Source organism: Squalius cephalus, assembly GCF_949319135.1.
Source record: "Squalius cephalus genome assembly, chromosome: 20".
NCBI classification, from domain to species: domain Eukaryota; kingdom Metazoa; phylum Chordata; class Actinopteri; order Cypriniformes; family Leuciscidae; genus Squalius; species Squalius cephalus.
In genome coordinates, this window is record NC_137141.1 from 14,874,088 (window position 1) to 14,889,716 (window position 15,629).

Here is a 15,629-nt window from a genome sequence, read left to right on the forward strand (position 1 = left end):
TTACATTTTTATAATTGAATTAATTAAATTTGCTCATATATTCTATTTAATATAATATAATATATGACAACATACTGGTATAATAATTGTTTAAAGTATATTCTCTTGGTTATATATTTTTTATTAAATTAATTTGTTTAGTTGTGTGTGTACATAGGCAATACTATTATTTTATCCAGCATCTATTGCATTGTATTCTAATGTATATTGAATATATTCTCTTTAATATAATTGATTTCATTTTGTTAAAATAGTTTTTGTTATTTTATAATTATATTTTATGCATTTGATCTATAGCTGTACGCTCACACACGTTGTTTTCATGTTATATGGGGACTTTACATAGACATAATGATTTTTATACTATACAAAATGTATATTATAGCCCTACCTACCCATCACAGAAAACGTTTTGCATTTTTACATTTTCTAAAAACATCACTTAGTATGATTTATAAGCTGCAAAAACTACAAACAAATGTCCCCGTTGGCTCGTTCGTTGGTTATCTGCAGACAAAGCATTTGATTTATCAATGAAACCTCAAGAAACGGTCTTTACTGAGTCCATAAGTGCTTTTGTTGAGTAATTACTGCCACCTACTGGAGTTTGAGTGATATGCTTTTACTGATGATTACTACTCATTTCAATAAGCAAAAAGTAGGCTAAGGGATTTTTTCGGGCTTCTGAGCTTTCATTAGCTGTGTAATGGCCAGGAAAAGATTTATCTAAAAGGTGTGGTGTGGGTCAACATTGTGCTTTCAGCAACACACCAAAGTAAACTGCTAATGCACACCTATAAAAGATCCTAGATACATTTTGAGCTCTAAAACTCTTGGTTGTCTTTTCAAAATACCCTTCAAACTAGCAAAGCATTTATTAATTTGTCTATCATCTCCATCCCCCATGCAAACTCACACAGTCTCCTGAACAAAACAGGAAACCAGAAACATTATCATCAGAAGAAAAATGATATAATCTAACCACCTTTCTACTTGACGTCGAAAGGCTTCAACCCATCTACTTCCTCTTATTTGGCCTGTCATTTTAAACATAATTTTACTGCAGAAAAACACGTTGGAACTTGAATTAGGTGTGTCTTACAACACAAACATGACTTCATATTGCTTAATAATTGAAGGTCTAGAGGAGAAAAAAGGAACAGAAAGGTATTATTATTTTGATTCATTAATGGTTCATGCCAATTTGTTGTATTTAGCCTATATTAGTTATTATCTGACATAAAATGGATTTGTTCTGTTTCAGCGATCTAGGTTACTCCTGAAGGACATAGGTAGGGAAACATTAACTCTATTCTCAAAACTAAATGTTGACATATGACGTCACATCGTGCCTTAGCTTTTTTTTTATATACACCGTGTGAATGTGAATGACTGTGACACGCGATAAAAGTGCAGTAACTCTCTTCCTCAAGCACGCGGAAGCTGTTTACCTGTGCAGGCACGATTTCATACGGATTTAATTTCTGATTTGAGGAAAACGCGGTGGTTTGCAACTAGCTTACCCTGGGGGAAAGTGCTCGGTTGCTGGAAAGCGTTTGTTTTTATCGAACAGGATGAAACAATCAAAAAGTGCATCGGAATTGATTGACTTGAGCTTTCTGTCTGCCGAGGAAGAGGCAGCCATCCGACAAGTGCTTCTGAGAGATGAAGATCTAAAGCGACTGGAGAGTGGACGAGTCAGGTAGGAAGTGATTTGATTGACCTACACTGCAAGACATTTAATTGTCCTATTGTACACTGTAAAAAAATATTTTTGTTGTAAATAAAATGAACAATGTGTTAATTGCCGTTTCTTTGTAATTGTTTGTGAAATGTAATAGCAAGATTGATTTTTTTTTCTTCAGTGTACAACAGGGGTGCTCAGTCCTGCTCCTGCCTATCGACCGTCCTGCACAGTTAATCTCCAACCGTAATCAAACACACCTGCCTTTAATTTCCAAGTGATCCATTCCTAAAGACCTTAATTGGTTGCTTAATGTGTGTTTGATTTGGGTTGGAGATGAACTGTGCAGGACAGTCGATCGGCAGGAGCAGGACTGAGCCCCCCTGGTGTACAAGTAGCATACTTACTATTCTTGAAGTAGCCATGCAATTGTTATCAAATAATTGATTCAATTGATTCATTTAAAAATGAGTGAATCATTGAATCAGAACAAGTAATAACTGGCAATATTGTGTCTAAAACGTATGTTACTCAGTATTAATGTATTGTTTATTGGGCTAAAACCCAGCTATTTATAAACCCAACCAATGATGATATTTCCTATTATCCCCCATAAAAGTTTTTAGGGAGTTACTTGTTATTTTGTTTATTTTTTTATAAAATTGAATTGTTAAATTTTAATGTTTTTTTATTTTATTTAATAATTGTACAATTATATGCGTATTCACTTATTTATTAATTTGAATTTTGGCATTTTTATATATCTAAAAATGTTGGTAATTAAGACAAAATTACAGTTCAAATACTTTCTGAAAGATTGTTAAGTTTGATGTCATATAGGCCTTGGCATGGTGGGACATTGAAATTGTAAATATTTTGCTGCCATACTGCAACTTGTTGTTATGATAACAAAGTGTGAGCACCGGTTGACCCATATTTAGTGAAAATAACATTGACAGTGGGTCTCTGAAAAAAGTGTGCTTACTTAAGTATAATAATAATAGTAATAATAATACATTTCATTTGTAATGCTACTTTCTCATACTCAGTGTGTTACAACATGTTATAAAATGCAAAATAATACATAGTATATTTTAACAATAATCACAATAATAATTACAGATTAAAAACTACTAAAAAGATGAAGAGAAGTTTTGAAAAGTTTCTTAAAACAATAAAAATAAGGAGAAATTCTTAATTAAGTTTCATAACTTTGGAGCAATGCAAGAAACAGCCCTCCATCCCATGGTTTTGAGTTTACAAAGATAAAGAGACAGAGAACCCGGAGAATGGAGATAACAAGGTATAGATGGTGTAACCAACTCACAAAATGTAAACTGCAAACTGTAAAAAAACGATGCATGATTTACCTGGGAGCCAGTGTAGTTGAAGAAGCACGGGTAATGTGTCGGCGTTAAGATGTATAAGTCAAGACGTGAATGACTGAAGGGGAGATTAGGCTATTGTCCACGGTAAGTTTAAAGTTAATACATTTATTAACATTATTTGGAGTGCCGATTAACAACATTTTAGCTTTAGAACTCTTTAATTTTAGAAAGTTATATTTCATCCAGGCCTTTATTTTCAACATACAAGCAGAGCGAGTTGAAGAGGCAGAGGTGAAATCAGGTGCTAAAATAAATCTGGGTGTCAGCATAGAAATGATATAGATACTAAACCGAGTAGGACCCAACACTGACCCCTGAGGGACACCCAGTTGTAATGGCACAGTCTCACATCTATCAGTACCCAGGTGGACAAATTTGGAACATTCTGAGAGATAAGATTTAAACCTGTTCAATGCGGTGTCAGAAAGTCCAATCCACCTATGTATTCTGTCCAGCAAATTAGTGTGACATATTGTATCGAATACAGCACTAAGTATGCTAGTGAACCCTAACTGAACCATAGCTTACGCTAAATAACCAATCATATTCTTTTATTTTGCAATATCTAAGTTATAATGATTTTTGCACACTTTTCACTGTTTGGCCAAAGTATACAGAATCATGTCTGTGCTTTTTCTGTCATACCAGGACACTGAGACAGTCAGTTCCTGACCTTCAAAAGCTGAAGACATTAACAGGCGAGTGGTTTGAAGAGCTCAGGGTCAAGCGATATGGGCTGCAGACGGATGTCACAGCAGTGGTAAGGACCTCCATGAGATGGAAGAAAATAGCAGGTATGTAGGAGTTCATGCCTTCCTTATTGAGCTGATGCTGTTAAGAAGAATTGTATCTTTGAGTACACACACCACACCCGTCTGGACATTTCAAACTTTCTGGACTCTGAGTCATTTGAGTCAACATACTGTTCCCTGAATATGCTCTGCATTGCTCTTCATTGCTGTGACCGTAAAACTACATTTCACTGTTAAGTGAATATGAACTACTTTGCTTCTAGATTTGAATCAAGAAGTTTTGAGTATGTCAGAACTGATTACTGTATATGTGCTCTTTCTTTTTTTAACTTAGCCCATAAAACCAACCCTTTCCTGAATGACATAGTAGACGAGAGCAAAGAGCATGAAAAGGAGGAGCACAGCACACCCCCAAAGTAATGGCCTTTATTTTCACAGAAAATGCCATAAAATGTATTTTGGGTGGATTTTCAATATATCGATTTTCAATACGTAGATTAAACCAGGATAGACAATGCCTTATATTATCGTTATGTCTGAATACGGCATGTAAATTAATATTATGCTACATTTTTTCTTTCCACTGCAGTCCATTTGCTGACCCTAGATTAATTCATCCAGCCCTTAGTAAAGAGGTTTGTCACATACTGTATATTATATTTAGTTTTTCTGTAAATATTCAGAAAATAAAATGAAATGTTATTTTGTTTCTATTTATTCACAGACTTATCATCAATATACTGATGAAGACTTTACGGATGATGGTGAGTTTGAATTACATGATTAAATGTAATTTTAATTTTATTGTAAAATGATTTTGAAATGTATTCATTCCTCTTATGGCAAATATGAATTTTCAGCATTATTACTCGAGTCTTCAGTGTCACATGATCCTTCAGAAATCATTCTAATATGCTGATTTGTTGCTTTTCTTATTATTATCAATGTGGAAAACAGTTGTGTTACTTAAAATCTTCTTGGAAAAGGTTCAAAAGAACAGTGTTTACTATTTATTAGAAATATAAATATTTTATAACAACGTAAAGGTCTTTACTGTCACATTTGGAAAAAAACCCAGATTGATTTGGTGATGTTTTGGTGTTTGTATTTGCAGAGGCTTCATCCGCTCCAAGAGTGTCTGGTAGAAAAAAACAACTTCAAGCAGAAACTGATGGCGGTCATGTCCTCAATGGCAATGACCCAAAACGCAATTCAACAGAAGCACAACCCAAACAGCTCTCCGATGACCGAATAACGACCATTTTCCCCTTCTCAAGAGCAGTTCAAGACACTAAACCCGAAAGAGGCCCTCCAAAACCAAATCGAGAGCCAAGGCGAAAAGTTTCACTCCCTCCAGCACTGCAGAAAGATCAATCGTTTGAGGAAAACTGGGTGAAGATTTCCCTCGAACCGAACGCAGTGAAGCCTGTGCATGATGAAAGCAATAGTGTTGGACCTGAACTAAAAGAGGTAAAATCACTTGCTGAGAACACAGAGACCCAAGAGAAGCAGGACACATCAAGTCCGTCTTTAAATTTCATGGATCAGACATCATTTCAAATTGAATCTCTAGACTTTAACCAAGATGTTTTCTTAGAAAGATGTTCATCAACCAAGTTTCAGAATCAACCACAGACTTCCTTAGTTTTCACAAGTGATGCACCAGAATTCACTAGACACTCAGATCATGAAGGTTCAGAGGAGGCTAATGAGTCTTCTAATGCTTTCCAAGATAACAAAGGCAGAGATCAGCAGTGTTCAGCTGAATTTATATTTAGAGAGTCTGAAACCGATAAACTGAGTCCCTCAGACTCGACTAATGAGCATGATAAGAGAAGGATGGTCTCTAGTGATTTTCTTAATGATGAAGCAAGTTCAGACAGGAAGGGAGGTGGAGGAAAAAATGTAAGCACTGGTTTACGTGCCGAGACAGATGCGGATCAAATAGTTGAGCGTGTAGTTGGAAAGGAACAAATCAATAAGCATTCCTCTGCTGAAGAAGCATCCCAAAGTCAGTCATTAAAATGGGAAATTGAAATGAATTCTCATGAATTTCCCTCTAACACTCTGCAGGGAAAAGATGCTTCCACTGATTCTGGCGATGACGGCCCAGTCGAGATGGGAAAGAAGAAAACGTCTAGTAAAAAGGAGCCGTTGTTGCAGAATAAAACAGCTGATGTTGGTGTGAATAAAGATTTTGAAGAGAAACGAAGTGTCAGTGACAAAACTGTGCAAAGACTTCTTGATGCCCATGAAGATAAAGAAAAAATAAAGTTATCAAATGATCAGAACTTACCAAAAGACACCCAAACAAGAAAATTAAGCCAAGAGTATCTTTCAATGACAGATGATGGGAAATTAGTGCACATTAAAGATGCTGGATTGCATGTTGACTCTGAACATATCGACAAATCATCCGTCGGACCAATTCAACCAGCTAAATCTACAAGTGAAGATGATGCTGGACTGGGTCAAGGTTCTTCAGAATCGAAAGATGAGAAGGACAGTGCCGATATTCTACTAAGTGTCCTCGCAAGAGCTCAAAGGGCAAGACCGCCTGTCCCGCAGAAGATCACCGCACAGGAGCCAAAGCAGGAGATTGGAGATGATACGGTTCCCACAATAGTCATTATACCATCTGAATCTCCAGATCCAACAGAGTTGAAAGGTAAATGGTTATGATATCTAATACTAGAGGCTTAGTCTCCATGTTAATACAGTGGCGTGTCTGATTTCTGAAGTGCCCTTAAGGGCTGATATTCGAGAAAGACACACCCAGTATTGTATATGTTCACCTAAGCTCAGGTTTAACCTGTTAGATTTCTCCCAGTAGATTTTCATGGATTTATATCTGGTTTGAGCTTTGCTTTATTCTTTGATTTCTTTAGGAAATAAACATGGGGTGTCCGTTCTAGAGGCTTTACTTGAGGGTTCCACATGTAAAACGCCTTCCTACACTGCAGATTCTTGGAAGGTGAGCTACTGTTCGTCCTACAAATATAATTCATACTGTTAAATCACTTGAAATATCATTTCATCATCCTCTGCAGTTTTGATCAGAGTAAGTTGCTTGACTATAAAAAGTAACCTTATGTTCTGCTTTGCTGTTTTTGTTTATATTGTCATCTATGTTGCAGGATGAAGGAGTCGATTCAGAGGACGATGACGATGGTACTTCACTGTCCAGCTATGGGTCAGATCTCTCTAGCAGAAAAGGCTATTCAGCTAGCGCATTGTCTCTTACTGATGTAAGCTGGACGATTTCCATTTCTACTTTCTGTTTTTAACATTGTTCAAAGGCCAATTTACCATTGCTTGGCCAAGCTTGTCAATTACCCGATAAACAGTTTATTATGTTGAGCCAAAGTTGACTTGTTTGGAAAGCACCATAGAACCACAGTGTTGGAAATTAATAGATGTTTATGCATATTAAACATCTGCAAAAACATTTGAAACACATTTAAATAGCCCTTAAGTGGTATGAAATAACTACATTTCATAATGTCATTGAATGGTGTTTTGCTGTCTGGCGCACATGGCTTATGATGATACAAGGGCCGTTGTGCTCCAGTGGGGCACAGGTTCAAGTATTCATTTGAATTCATCTGTGTCATTTCCCAATCCCATGTTCCCCTCTCTCTCCCACCCCTTCCTGTCATCATTCACTTTCCTATCCAAGTAGAAGGCATTGAAAGAAAAAAAAACATAGTCTTCCAGAGACTTATCCCTGCTGTTTTTTTCCTTCATATAAGCGCACCAGTAGTTTGTTGAGCGTGTACAGCGATGCAGGGGATTTTGGGAATGTTGAGGTGCAAGGCTCTGTGGAGTTTGCAGTGATGTACAGCCCTGTTGGAGAGCTGATCATTATGATTGAACAGTGTCAGGATCTGGCTATTGCTAATCCTCGTAAACAACGCACGGACCCGTGAGTTATGAATCTAAAAGAAAACATATACTACTGGAATACATTATATCTATCTATCTATCTATCTATCTATCTATCTATCTATCTATCTATCTATCTATCTATCTATCTATCTATCTGTCTGTCTGTCTGTCTGTCTGTCTGTCTGTCTGTCTGTCTGTCTGTCTGTCTGTCATGAATAACAAACTTTCCTTTACAGTTATGTGAAGACTTACCTCTATCCAGATAAGTCTCGCCGCAGCAAAAGGAAAACTTCTATTAAGAAACGGACCGTGAATCCAGTTTATGTGGAATCGCTGAGAGTATGTTTCTCTGTAACACTAAAATGATAGAAATATTGGGTCTCATTCATGAAACATTTGTAAATATACGAGTAAATATGTGAGTGATTTGCGCGTAAAGAGACCTTCGCGAAAACTCTTCTCCTGATTCACAAATACTTCGTAAACGTCAGATGTGATAGTGAAATGTGTATGTGTGTTAATGAATTCCAATCAGTCGTAAATGGGACGTGTGTGCACATTCTCAATTACCATAAATCCCGCCCATTAAATCCGACTGACAACTATATATGGGCATCATATTATGACATCAAACGAAGGATTTCAACATGTCTTCTCAAAAGCGAATGAAAAAGAGAAATTTCTCAGATGCAGAAATTGAAGTTTTATTTTCAGAAGTTCATTCAAAACGGCACATTTTATTTTCAAGCGTACATAGTGGCGTATCAGTTCGTAAAAAAAATTAAGCTTGGCAGCATATTACAGATGCAGTTAATGGAGTTTCATCTGTTATCGAACAGTCCCAGAAGTGAAAAGAAAATGGTTCGACATGTAACCCCCGTCAAATAAACCTGATTAAGGCGAATTAAAATGCCGCCTTATTAATGAGCAAAACGTTCGGATGTTAAACGCACTATTTACGCGTGGCTGGGAGCAGGTGTAGATTTCTTTCGTACAAACTAACATTTGGAAAATAGAACCACTTTACACATGATTTACACAAAAATTCGTTCTGCTCGTGTTTCATGAATGAGACCCACAATGTTTATATTTGATATAACCTTTAATCTTATCTGTACTGTAAATCTCTAATCAGTACAAAGTGAAGCGCGAAGAGCTTCCGGAAAAGACTCTGAATCTGTCCGTGTGGCACAATGACTCCAGGGGCCGAAATGTGTTCCTGGGGCAGGTTGAGATTAGTCTTAAGACCTGGGACTGGGGACATGAAGCCCTCACCTGGTACAACCTACAGTCAACGGTACACCTTCTAAAGATATTTGTGTTAAGCTAAACAACATTGAGAGTTTAGGAACAGAGCCTTCTTTCATAACCTAGTCCTCTTGTTTAACAGAATATTCCTTTTTTTATTATTATAGACTGCAGAAAATCAAGAATCGCAAGAGTCTAATGGATTTTTGTCAGTTTCACTAAAATATGTTCCTCAGGAGTCCACCGGTACAGTTTCAAATATTGATGTTGCTTCTGTGTTCATTTCATTCTGTAAATCTAATTTGAGAAATATTGCTCATGACTAACGAACTGTATTTGCTCTGAAACACGTTATTTGATTTCAGGTGGGTCGAAGAACAGCACTGGGGAGATTCATGTCTGGCTGCGGGAGGCAAAAGAATTGCGTGGCCTTAAGCCTCAGGGAGTGGATTCTTTTGTGAAGTGGTGAGGGTGTGCCTGTCATCTGTTACGGACCTGACTTTCAAAGCGGCTAAAGCCATTGTTCCATCTCTAACTCTCTCCCTCCCTTTCACGCTTCCTCTTTGTCATGTTTGAAGTGTCGTGTTTTTGTTTTGTTTTCCATCTATTAAAATGACATGAGAAGAAAGGAAATAACACAGATGACACATTTCATTCATTTTGTTTGGTTTAGAGGACAAAGGTAAAAATGTCAACATTTTCACAACCTCATTTTACACATGGTCAAATCAAAAGTTGTAATACAGTTGTATTTTTAAAGGTTTAAAACAACTGTTGTAGCACTTAAAAAAAAGATATATATTTCCATAAACCACTGAATCAGAGGAAAACATGTCCAGGTCATATTTTACCCCAGAATCGAGAGAAGAAAAAAAAGTGCACAAGTAAATATTTGTATTACTGTAATGAGTTCATTTGAGATTACATTACAAAAAGTAATGTATTTTTTTTATTTTTCAAAAAAAAAAAAAAAAATTGTAAAATAGAATTCATAGACTTAATACAATTTTTTTAGGCCTGGACATATACTTTACCGGTGAGATTCACCTCTTATTTTTTATTTTTTATTTTTTTAGCTACATTTTACCGGACACCAGAAAGAAAAGCCGCCAGAAGACTCGTGTTGTAAAAAAGAGCCAGGACCCTGTGTATAACCATGCCATGGTGTATGACGGGTTCAAAGCTGGGGAAGTCAGTGAGGCCTGCTGCGAATTGACCATTTGGGATCACAACAAACTCTCTAATCAGTTTCTCGGAGGTCTGCGCCTCAGTCTTGGAACAGGTAAAGTAACAAAACCCTAGAATCCTTTAGAAAGCCATTTCATAAAACGGTGTCTCTATTTATTTGCAGGGAAGAGCTATGGCAAGAAAGTTGATTGGATGGATTCACTGAATGAAGAAGTTCAAATATGGAAAAGAATGTTGGCCAATCCAAACTGCTGGGTTGAGGGAGAGCTTCCCCTGAGGTCCTCCATGACCCCGAGGAAATGAACTTCCTGATCCTGAATGTTTAGTTGCAAGAGAAAAACAATTCTTGGTTCCCAAAACAAACCAATCATTTTCATTGACCAAATCAGTTTCTTCATTTAAGTCCTGCAAAATATAAAGAGTATGTGCTGGGAAATAGCTATGTCGAATATGCTTAATCATATTAGATAATATATCTTTACATAAAATTTATATAGGCTATATAAGTATTGTAAGAGATGTGTTCTGATTTGTTCCAGAATAAAAAAAGTAAAACAAAATTTGTCTAGTGTCTTTACATTAATCTCATTGAATAAAAAAAGATAGAATTGCACTTTTTTTAAATGGAAATATAATTAACATTTGGCATAAAGTAAAATGTATTCTGTAATGTGTTCTAATCTACACAAGTTGAGCTTGTTAAATTGAATGCTTTCATTAATTTACCTAATTAACTTAATTTACAAAAAAAACAACAACTGTAAAATATGAAGTGACTGAAGAACTGACCTGACCAAAGCCGTTGAAAAGGCTGTGAGGGATGAACTAAACATACATCTCTTCAGTGGGTTGTACTGTTATTTAATGTGTTTTTGGATTGTTCTGCTGACGAAACACTGCAAAAATATATTTCCAAGAAATTTCATTCGGCAAAAAAACTAGACAAGACGAGCTGTGTAAACTAAAAGTGATCTAGGAGCTTTATATAGCTTTTACAGCGGATGCCAAGTCTATCCCTCACAACCTCGCTTTCATTCCTGTCGTTGTCATGGTAACAACAGATGAACAGCGAACATTACATATTGAAGCCCGTTTACTTATGTGGCGTGTTACTTATTCTACACCAGATGGCGGTAATTCCCACCTTCACGGCACTCTCTTGTTCCAGGCCATTTTCTCCCAAAAATATAACGGAGATGGAGAAGTTCTGGAAGTCCAGAAGTTTGAGTCAGCTGACGTTTAACTTTTCTCCTTTCTGACTCAGTCCCTCCGACGGACGACATGAGGGAACATTCGCCGTAGGAGAACTTAATTTGATATCGAAACTACTTATTAATAATTGGGAAATGTATAATTGAAATGTGTTACAGATAGTCATCACAACTGTCAAGAAGTGTTGGGTTTTTAACGACTTTCCAGGTAAGAAATACGCTTCGGACAACATGGATTGGAGATTTGTTTACTTATAACTGCATGATACAACTCGGTATTTTTTGTATAGTATAGCATAACGGATTAGGTCTATATGTGTATGTTTTTGTTGTTGTTTTGAAGCCTATTTAATTTTTTAATGGCGTCATTTAGTTCGTTTGGTTATAGCCTGGATCCTTGTTTTTAGAAATGTAGTTTTGTTTTTAAGTAATTTAAATCTCTGCTGAAATGTGATAATCCTGAGTAGTTTGCATTCCAGAAAATACTATTTTTGTGATTATGTGAATATACTTTTTTTTTTTTTTTTTTTTTAAATATGTTGTCCTTTAGTATATGTGTTTTAGCCTATTTCCTTTGTTTTGATTTTTATATAGTTAAAAAAGCAACTTTTGTTTTTAGGTTAGCTGCTGAAAAGACAGAAAACCCCAAAACATTCATTCAGAGTGGAGATTGACCCATGAACATTTCTGAAGATGAGCCAAGGTCTTGTGTTATTGTATTTGGCAGTGATATGGGGAGCGAGGAGACCACTCGGATGTGCATAACACCAGGGTTCATCTGTGTTTATAACACTCATTGAATTTACTCTCCTTTTCAGCTTGAAGGTTGGTCATCTGCTGCTCAATCCAGAACATCTTTCATCATGGGTGACTGGAGTGCACTGGGGAAACTTCTTGACAAGGTCCAGGCGTACTCCACGGCAGGAGGCAAAATCTGGCTCTCCGTCCTCTTCATTTTCCGGATCCTGGTGTTGGGGACGGCGGTGGAGTCCGCCTGGGGAGACGAGCAGTCGGCGTTCAAGTGCAACACGCTGCAGCCCGGCTGCGAGAACGTGTGCTACGACAAGTCGTTCCCCATTTCCCACGTGCGCTTCTGGGTGCTGCAGATCATATTTGTGTCCATGCCGACTCTCCTGTACCTCAGCCACATCGTGTTCCTCATGCACAAGGAGGAGAAATTAAATAAAAAGGAGGAGAAACTAAGAGACATCCAGAGCAAAGGAGGAGATGTGGATGTGCTCCTGCGGAAAATCGAAACGAGGAAGTTCAAGTACGGCCTGGAAGATCACGGGAAGATCAAAATGAGAGGAGGGATATATTACACGTATATAATGAGCATCGTGTTGAAGTCTGTATTTGAAGTCGTTTTCCTGTTGATACAGTGGCACCTTTACGGATTCAAGCTGTCAGCCGTCTATACGTGTCAAAGGTTCCCTTGTCCGCATAAAGTGGACTGCTTTCTCTCTCGTCCCACTGAGAAGACGGTTTTTATTGTCTTCATGCTGGTCGTTTCGCTGGTCTCTCTGGCCCTCAACGTCTTTGAGTTTTTTTACGTGATTCTCAAGAGGATGAAGGACCAAATCAGAGAGTCTGCGAAAAACTTTGAGAGCGCTTGTAATATCAAGCCCTGCCCAAGGAACCTGTCCAGTTACGGCTATTACAACGACTGCTCGGCCCCCGTCCCTAATCTGGGTTACAACCTAGATACGGGCGACAAGTCCAACTCCTCTGACAATTACGACAAGCAGGCTAATGAGCAGAACTGGACTAACTACAGTACAGAACAGAATCAGCTGGGTCACACTCAGCGCTTTCCATATCCTGAGAAAGTAACTCTGGGGAAGGATCTTCTGCTGCTCAAACAGCTCGAACCTCGACCCAGCAGTCGAGCGAGCAGTCGGGCCAGGCCGGATGATCTTGACATCTAGCAGAAGCCTTAAACTGTGAAAAGGACACTGTAACTGACATCCAAAGAATGATGGTTCAGCATATATATTTATTTTATTCGTTTTTTTTGCTATTGTAACTCATGCCAAACAGTTTTTTTTTTTAAGTGAACTGTATTTATGAGCCGGGATTGTGAAAATCAGATACAGTAATTTCACAGGTTTACTCTAAAATAAACTTGTAATACAGTAAGTATATGGCTAGATGATGCATATGTGTCCATACACTCATTCAGCGTAAAATATGTAATGGAAATTGTAAGTTCTGTAACTGGTCAGCATTTCTTTTAAATTTTTCCCTCATTTTAAACACCATTTTGCCTTTACCTCAATAGACAAATGGATTTTTTGAAGCTTCAAATAGATTATATATATATATAATTAGAAATTATAAAATGGCTCTAGTTGGGGTTCAGCATATCGTATATCACCCAGGGTTATTCTTGACTAGAACTAAAGACAAAAGTACTCGTATGCGAGTAGATACAGCAAACACTTTTATATTTATCAGAAAATGAAATCAAGTCTGTTTTGGAGCACAAGAAAATCTATCAAGTTTAACCCTACTGGAATAAATTAAGACCATTCATTCTACTCCAGCAGGATCTTAACTTTTTTCCATTATTCTTTTTTCCGACAGCGTTTTTCCATTACGGGAAGTTAGCCAGCGCGTATAAATGGATGGAGCACTGTTTTCTGGAATCTTTACAGTAACTGTACATAGTCTTCTGCTGTGGGCCAGTAAATATCAACAGCAAGCCACCTGACTGCTTATCAGTGTTTTCTGTAAAGTGTTGACATATATGTCGGTTAACATATTCACGTAATTCCCCAGTGCAAACTGACTCCCTCTGATTGACAAATGAAAGCCTTAAAAGAGTCTGAAATTAAAACGAGTTAATTAGATTCACTTTTTCTTCTGTTCTCAGAGTTTCCTATTTATTTGAAGGGCTAAATGAAAACACATGCTTTCACTCAAGTCTGCCAACCACATGTGGCTAAAGAGAAAGGCAAAAAAAAAAAAACCTGTGAACTGTGTATTTGCACTTTACTCTAAAAAAGGTTTTAGTTAAATCTGGGATATGTAGCATAAGGTGATGTAGCATAAAAGGAATTAGGAAATATTTGCTATTTACTATCAAATGTAAAAAAAATATTGCACATTTTCAAAGGCATTAAAAAAACTTACAAGGTAAAATTGTTGGCATTTCTTACATTGCTTATTTGGGTGATCAAATATGACCTTATGAAATCTGGCCCTTGTAAACCTGAATGTCCTTCAGTCATGAAATGAGACTTTGAAGAAGGTTTAATAACTCAGTAAAACACCTAGTTTTCAGCCGAAACTCTGCTTCTCAAGCTTTATAGCCTGGATGAACCACCAGCGACCAACATGATTACACTATGATGTCTCAAAAGTAAAGTGTTTGAAAAGTTTTAAAACTTACCGTAGTTGTTCAACATTGTTTATTTCCCAATATAAACTGAGAAATACATCACTGTTAGTCATCAGTAATTCTGTTTATGTTATGTCTGTCTGTCTAATTATCTATCTATCTATCTATCTATCTATCTATCTATCTATCTATCTATCTATCTATCTATCTATCTATCTATCTATCTATCCATCCATCTATCTATCTATCTGTCTGTCAACCATCCACCCTAGCAACTGCAAAGAGAATAGAAACACCACACAGAAACACCCTAGTTACCAGCCAAAGCACCATAGCAAAAACTCCCTAGCAACAGTAATGCAACTACACAAGAATATATTACATTCAAACCAAAAAAAAATCTCATGTTTTCAAACTTCATAAGGCCTAAATCTTCCAATTTTTCCACTGAGGTTGTGCTAACGAACTTTAAAACGTATTTTTGTTTTAAATTCCATTTTTAGGTTCAAAATAGAAACCTAGAAAGTACACACATAAAACGTAAGTGCAGCCAAGCTCATCTTTTACTCTTGCTTGGCCGACTGTAGGATCTGAGGCGGCCGGACATACCTTTCAGCCTGCCAGTTTAATTGAAAACAGCAGGATCTAGTTCTGTTAGTTCAGAACGTTCTGCCACACCGATTGCGTTATAACGTAGCGTATATAAATTTGCGGTGTTTAATTGTGTGTGACTTTATGGAATAGCACATGTTTGATACCATACTTGCATAAATAACAGGACCACAAACTGTCTAAAAATAAACATTTTGTTCTCAGAGCGCTTTTGATGTAGTGCTTAAAGTCTTTGTAGAAACAGCTTGTCTTGGTCTATTAGGGTGAACTTTACATGCCATGAACATCAATCTTTTTAATTACACTAAATATTCG

The 15,629-nt window shown here is 37.0% G+C and overlaps 2 protein-coding genes across 3 annotated transcripts; both read left to right on the forward strand.

Annotated features, from left to right (window-relative positions):
* Positions 1–1,047: 1,047 nt before the first annotated feature.
* Positions 1,048–10,687, forward strand: LOC307148458 (synaptotagmin-like protein 2). The gene is made up of 18 exons (XM_079854026.1): positions 1,048–1,167; positions 1,265–1,292; positions 1,574–1,702; positions 3,721–3,866; positions 4,159–4,240; positions 4,414–4,459; positions 4,549–4,588; positions 4,939–5,294; positions 5,898–6,492; positions 6,713–6,798; positions 6,962–7,072; positions 7,577–7,749; positions 7,949–8,051; positions 8,848–9,009; positions 9,128–9,206; positions 9,326–9,425; positions 10,037–10,242; positions 10,312–10,687. The coding sequence occupies exons 3-18, from the start codon at positions 1,575–1,577 to the stop codon at positions 10,449–10,451; spliced, it is 2,553 nt and encodes an 850-aa protein (XP_079710152.1). The 5' UTR covers positions 1,048–1,167; positions 1,265–1,292; position 1,574; the 3' UTR covers positions 10,452–10,687.
* A 590-nt stretch (positions 10,688–11,277) lies between these two features.
* On the forward strand, positions 11,278–14,580 carry gja1a (gap junction protein alpha 1a). 2 transcript variants are annotated; one of them, XM_079853753.1, is made up of 3 exons: positions 11,278–11,567; positions 11,979–12,062; positions 12,178–14,580. In XM_079853753.1, the coding sequence occupies exon 3, from the start codon at positions 12,223–12,225 to the stop codon at positions 13,285–13,287; it is 1,065 nt and encodes a 354-aa protein (XP_079709879.1). In that variant the 5' UTR covers positions 11,278–11,567; positions 11,979–12,062; positions 12,178–12,222; the 3' UTR covers positions 13,288–14,580. The 2 variants fall into 2 exon arrangements, with proteins under 2 accessions (XP_079709879.1, XP_079709878.1); XM_079853752.1 differs by lacking the exon at positions 11,979–12,062 and having other exon boundaries at positions 11,279–11,567.
* Positions 14,581–15,629: the final 1,049 nt, after the last annotated feature.

What these genes read in the sequence shown, in the direction of transcription:
- LOC307148458 (XM_079854026.1), top strand. Translation starts at nt 1,575, where the DNA reads ATGAAACAATCAAAAAGTGCATCGGAATTGATTGACTTGAGCTTTCTG. An exon ending in TGTTCCTCAGGAGTCCACCG is followed by an intron (nt 9,207 to 9,325) that starts GTACAGTTTCAA and finishes ATTTGATTTCAG; the next exon opens with GTGGGTCGAAGAACAGCACT. An exon ending in GCGCCTCAGTCTTGGAACAG is followed by an intron (nt 10,243 to 10,311) that starts GTAAAGTAACAA and finishes ATTTATTTGCAG; the next exon opens with GGAAGAGCTATGGCAAGAAA.
- gja1a (XM_079853753.1), top strand. Translation starts at nt 12,223, where the DNA reads ATGGGTGACTGGAGTGCACTGGGGAAACTTCTTGACAAGGTCCAGGCG.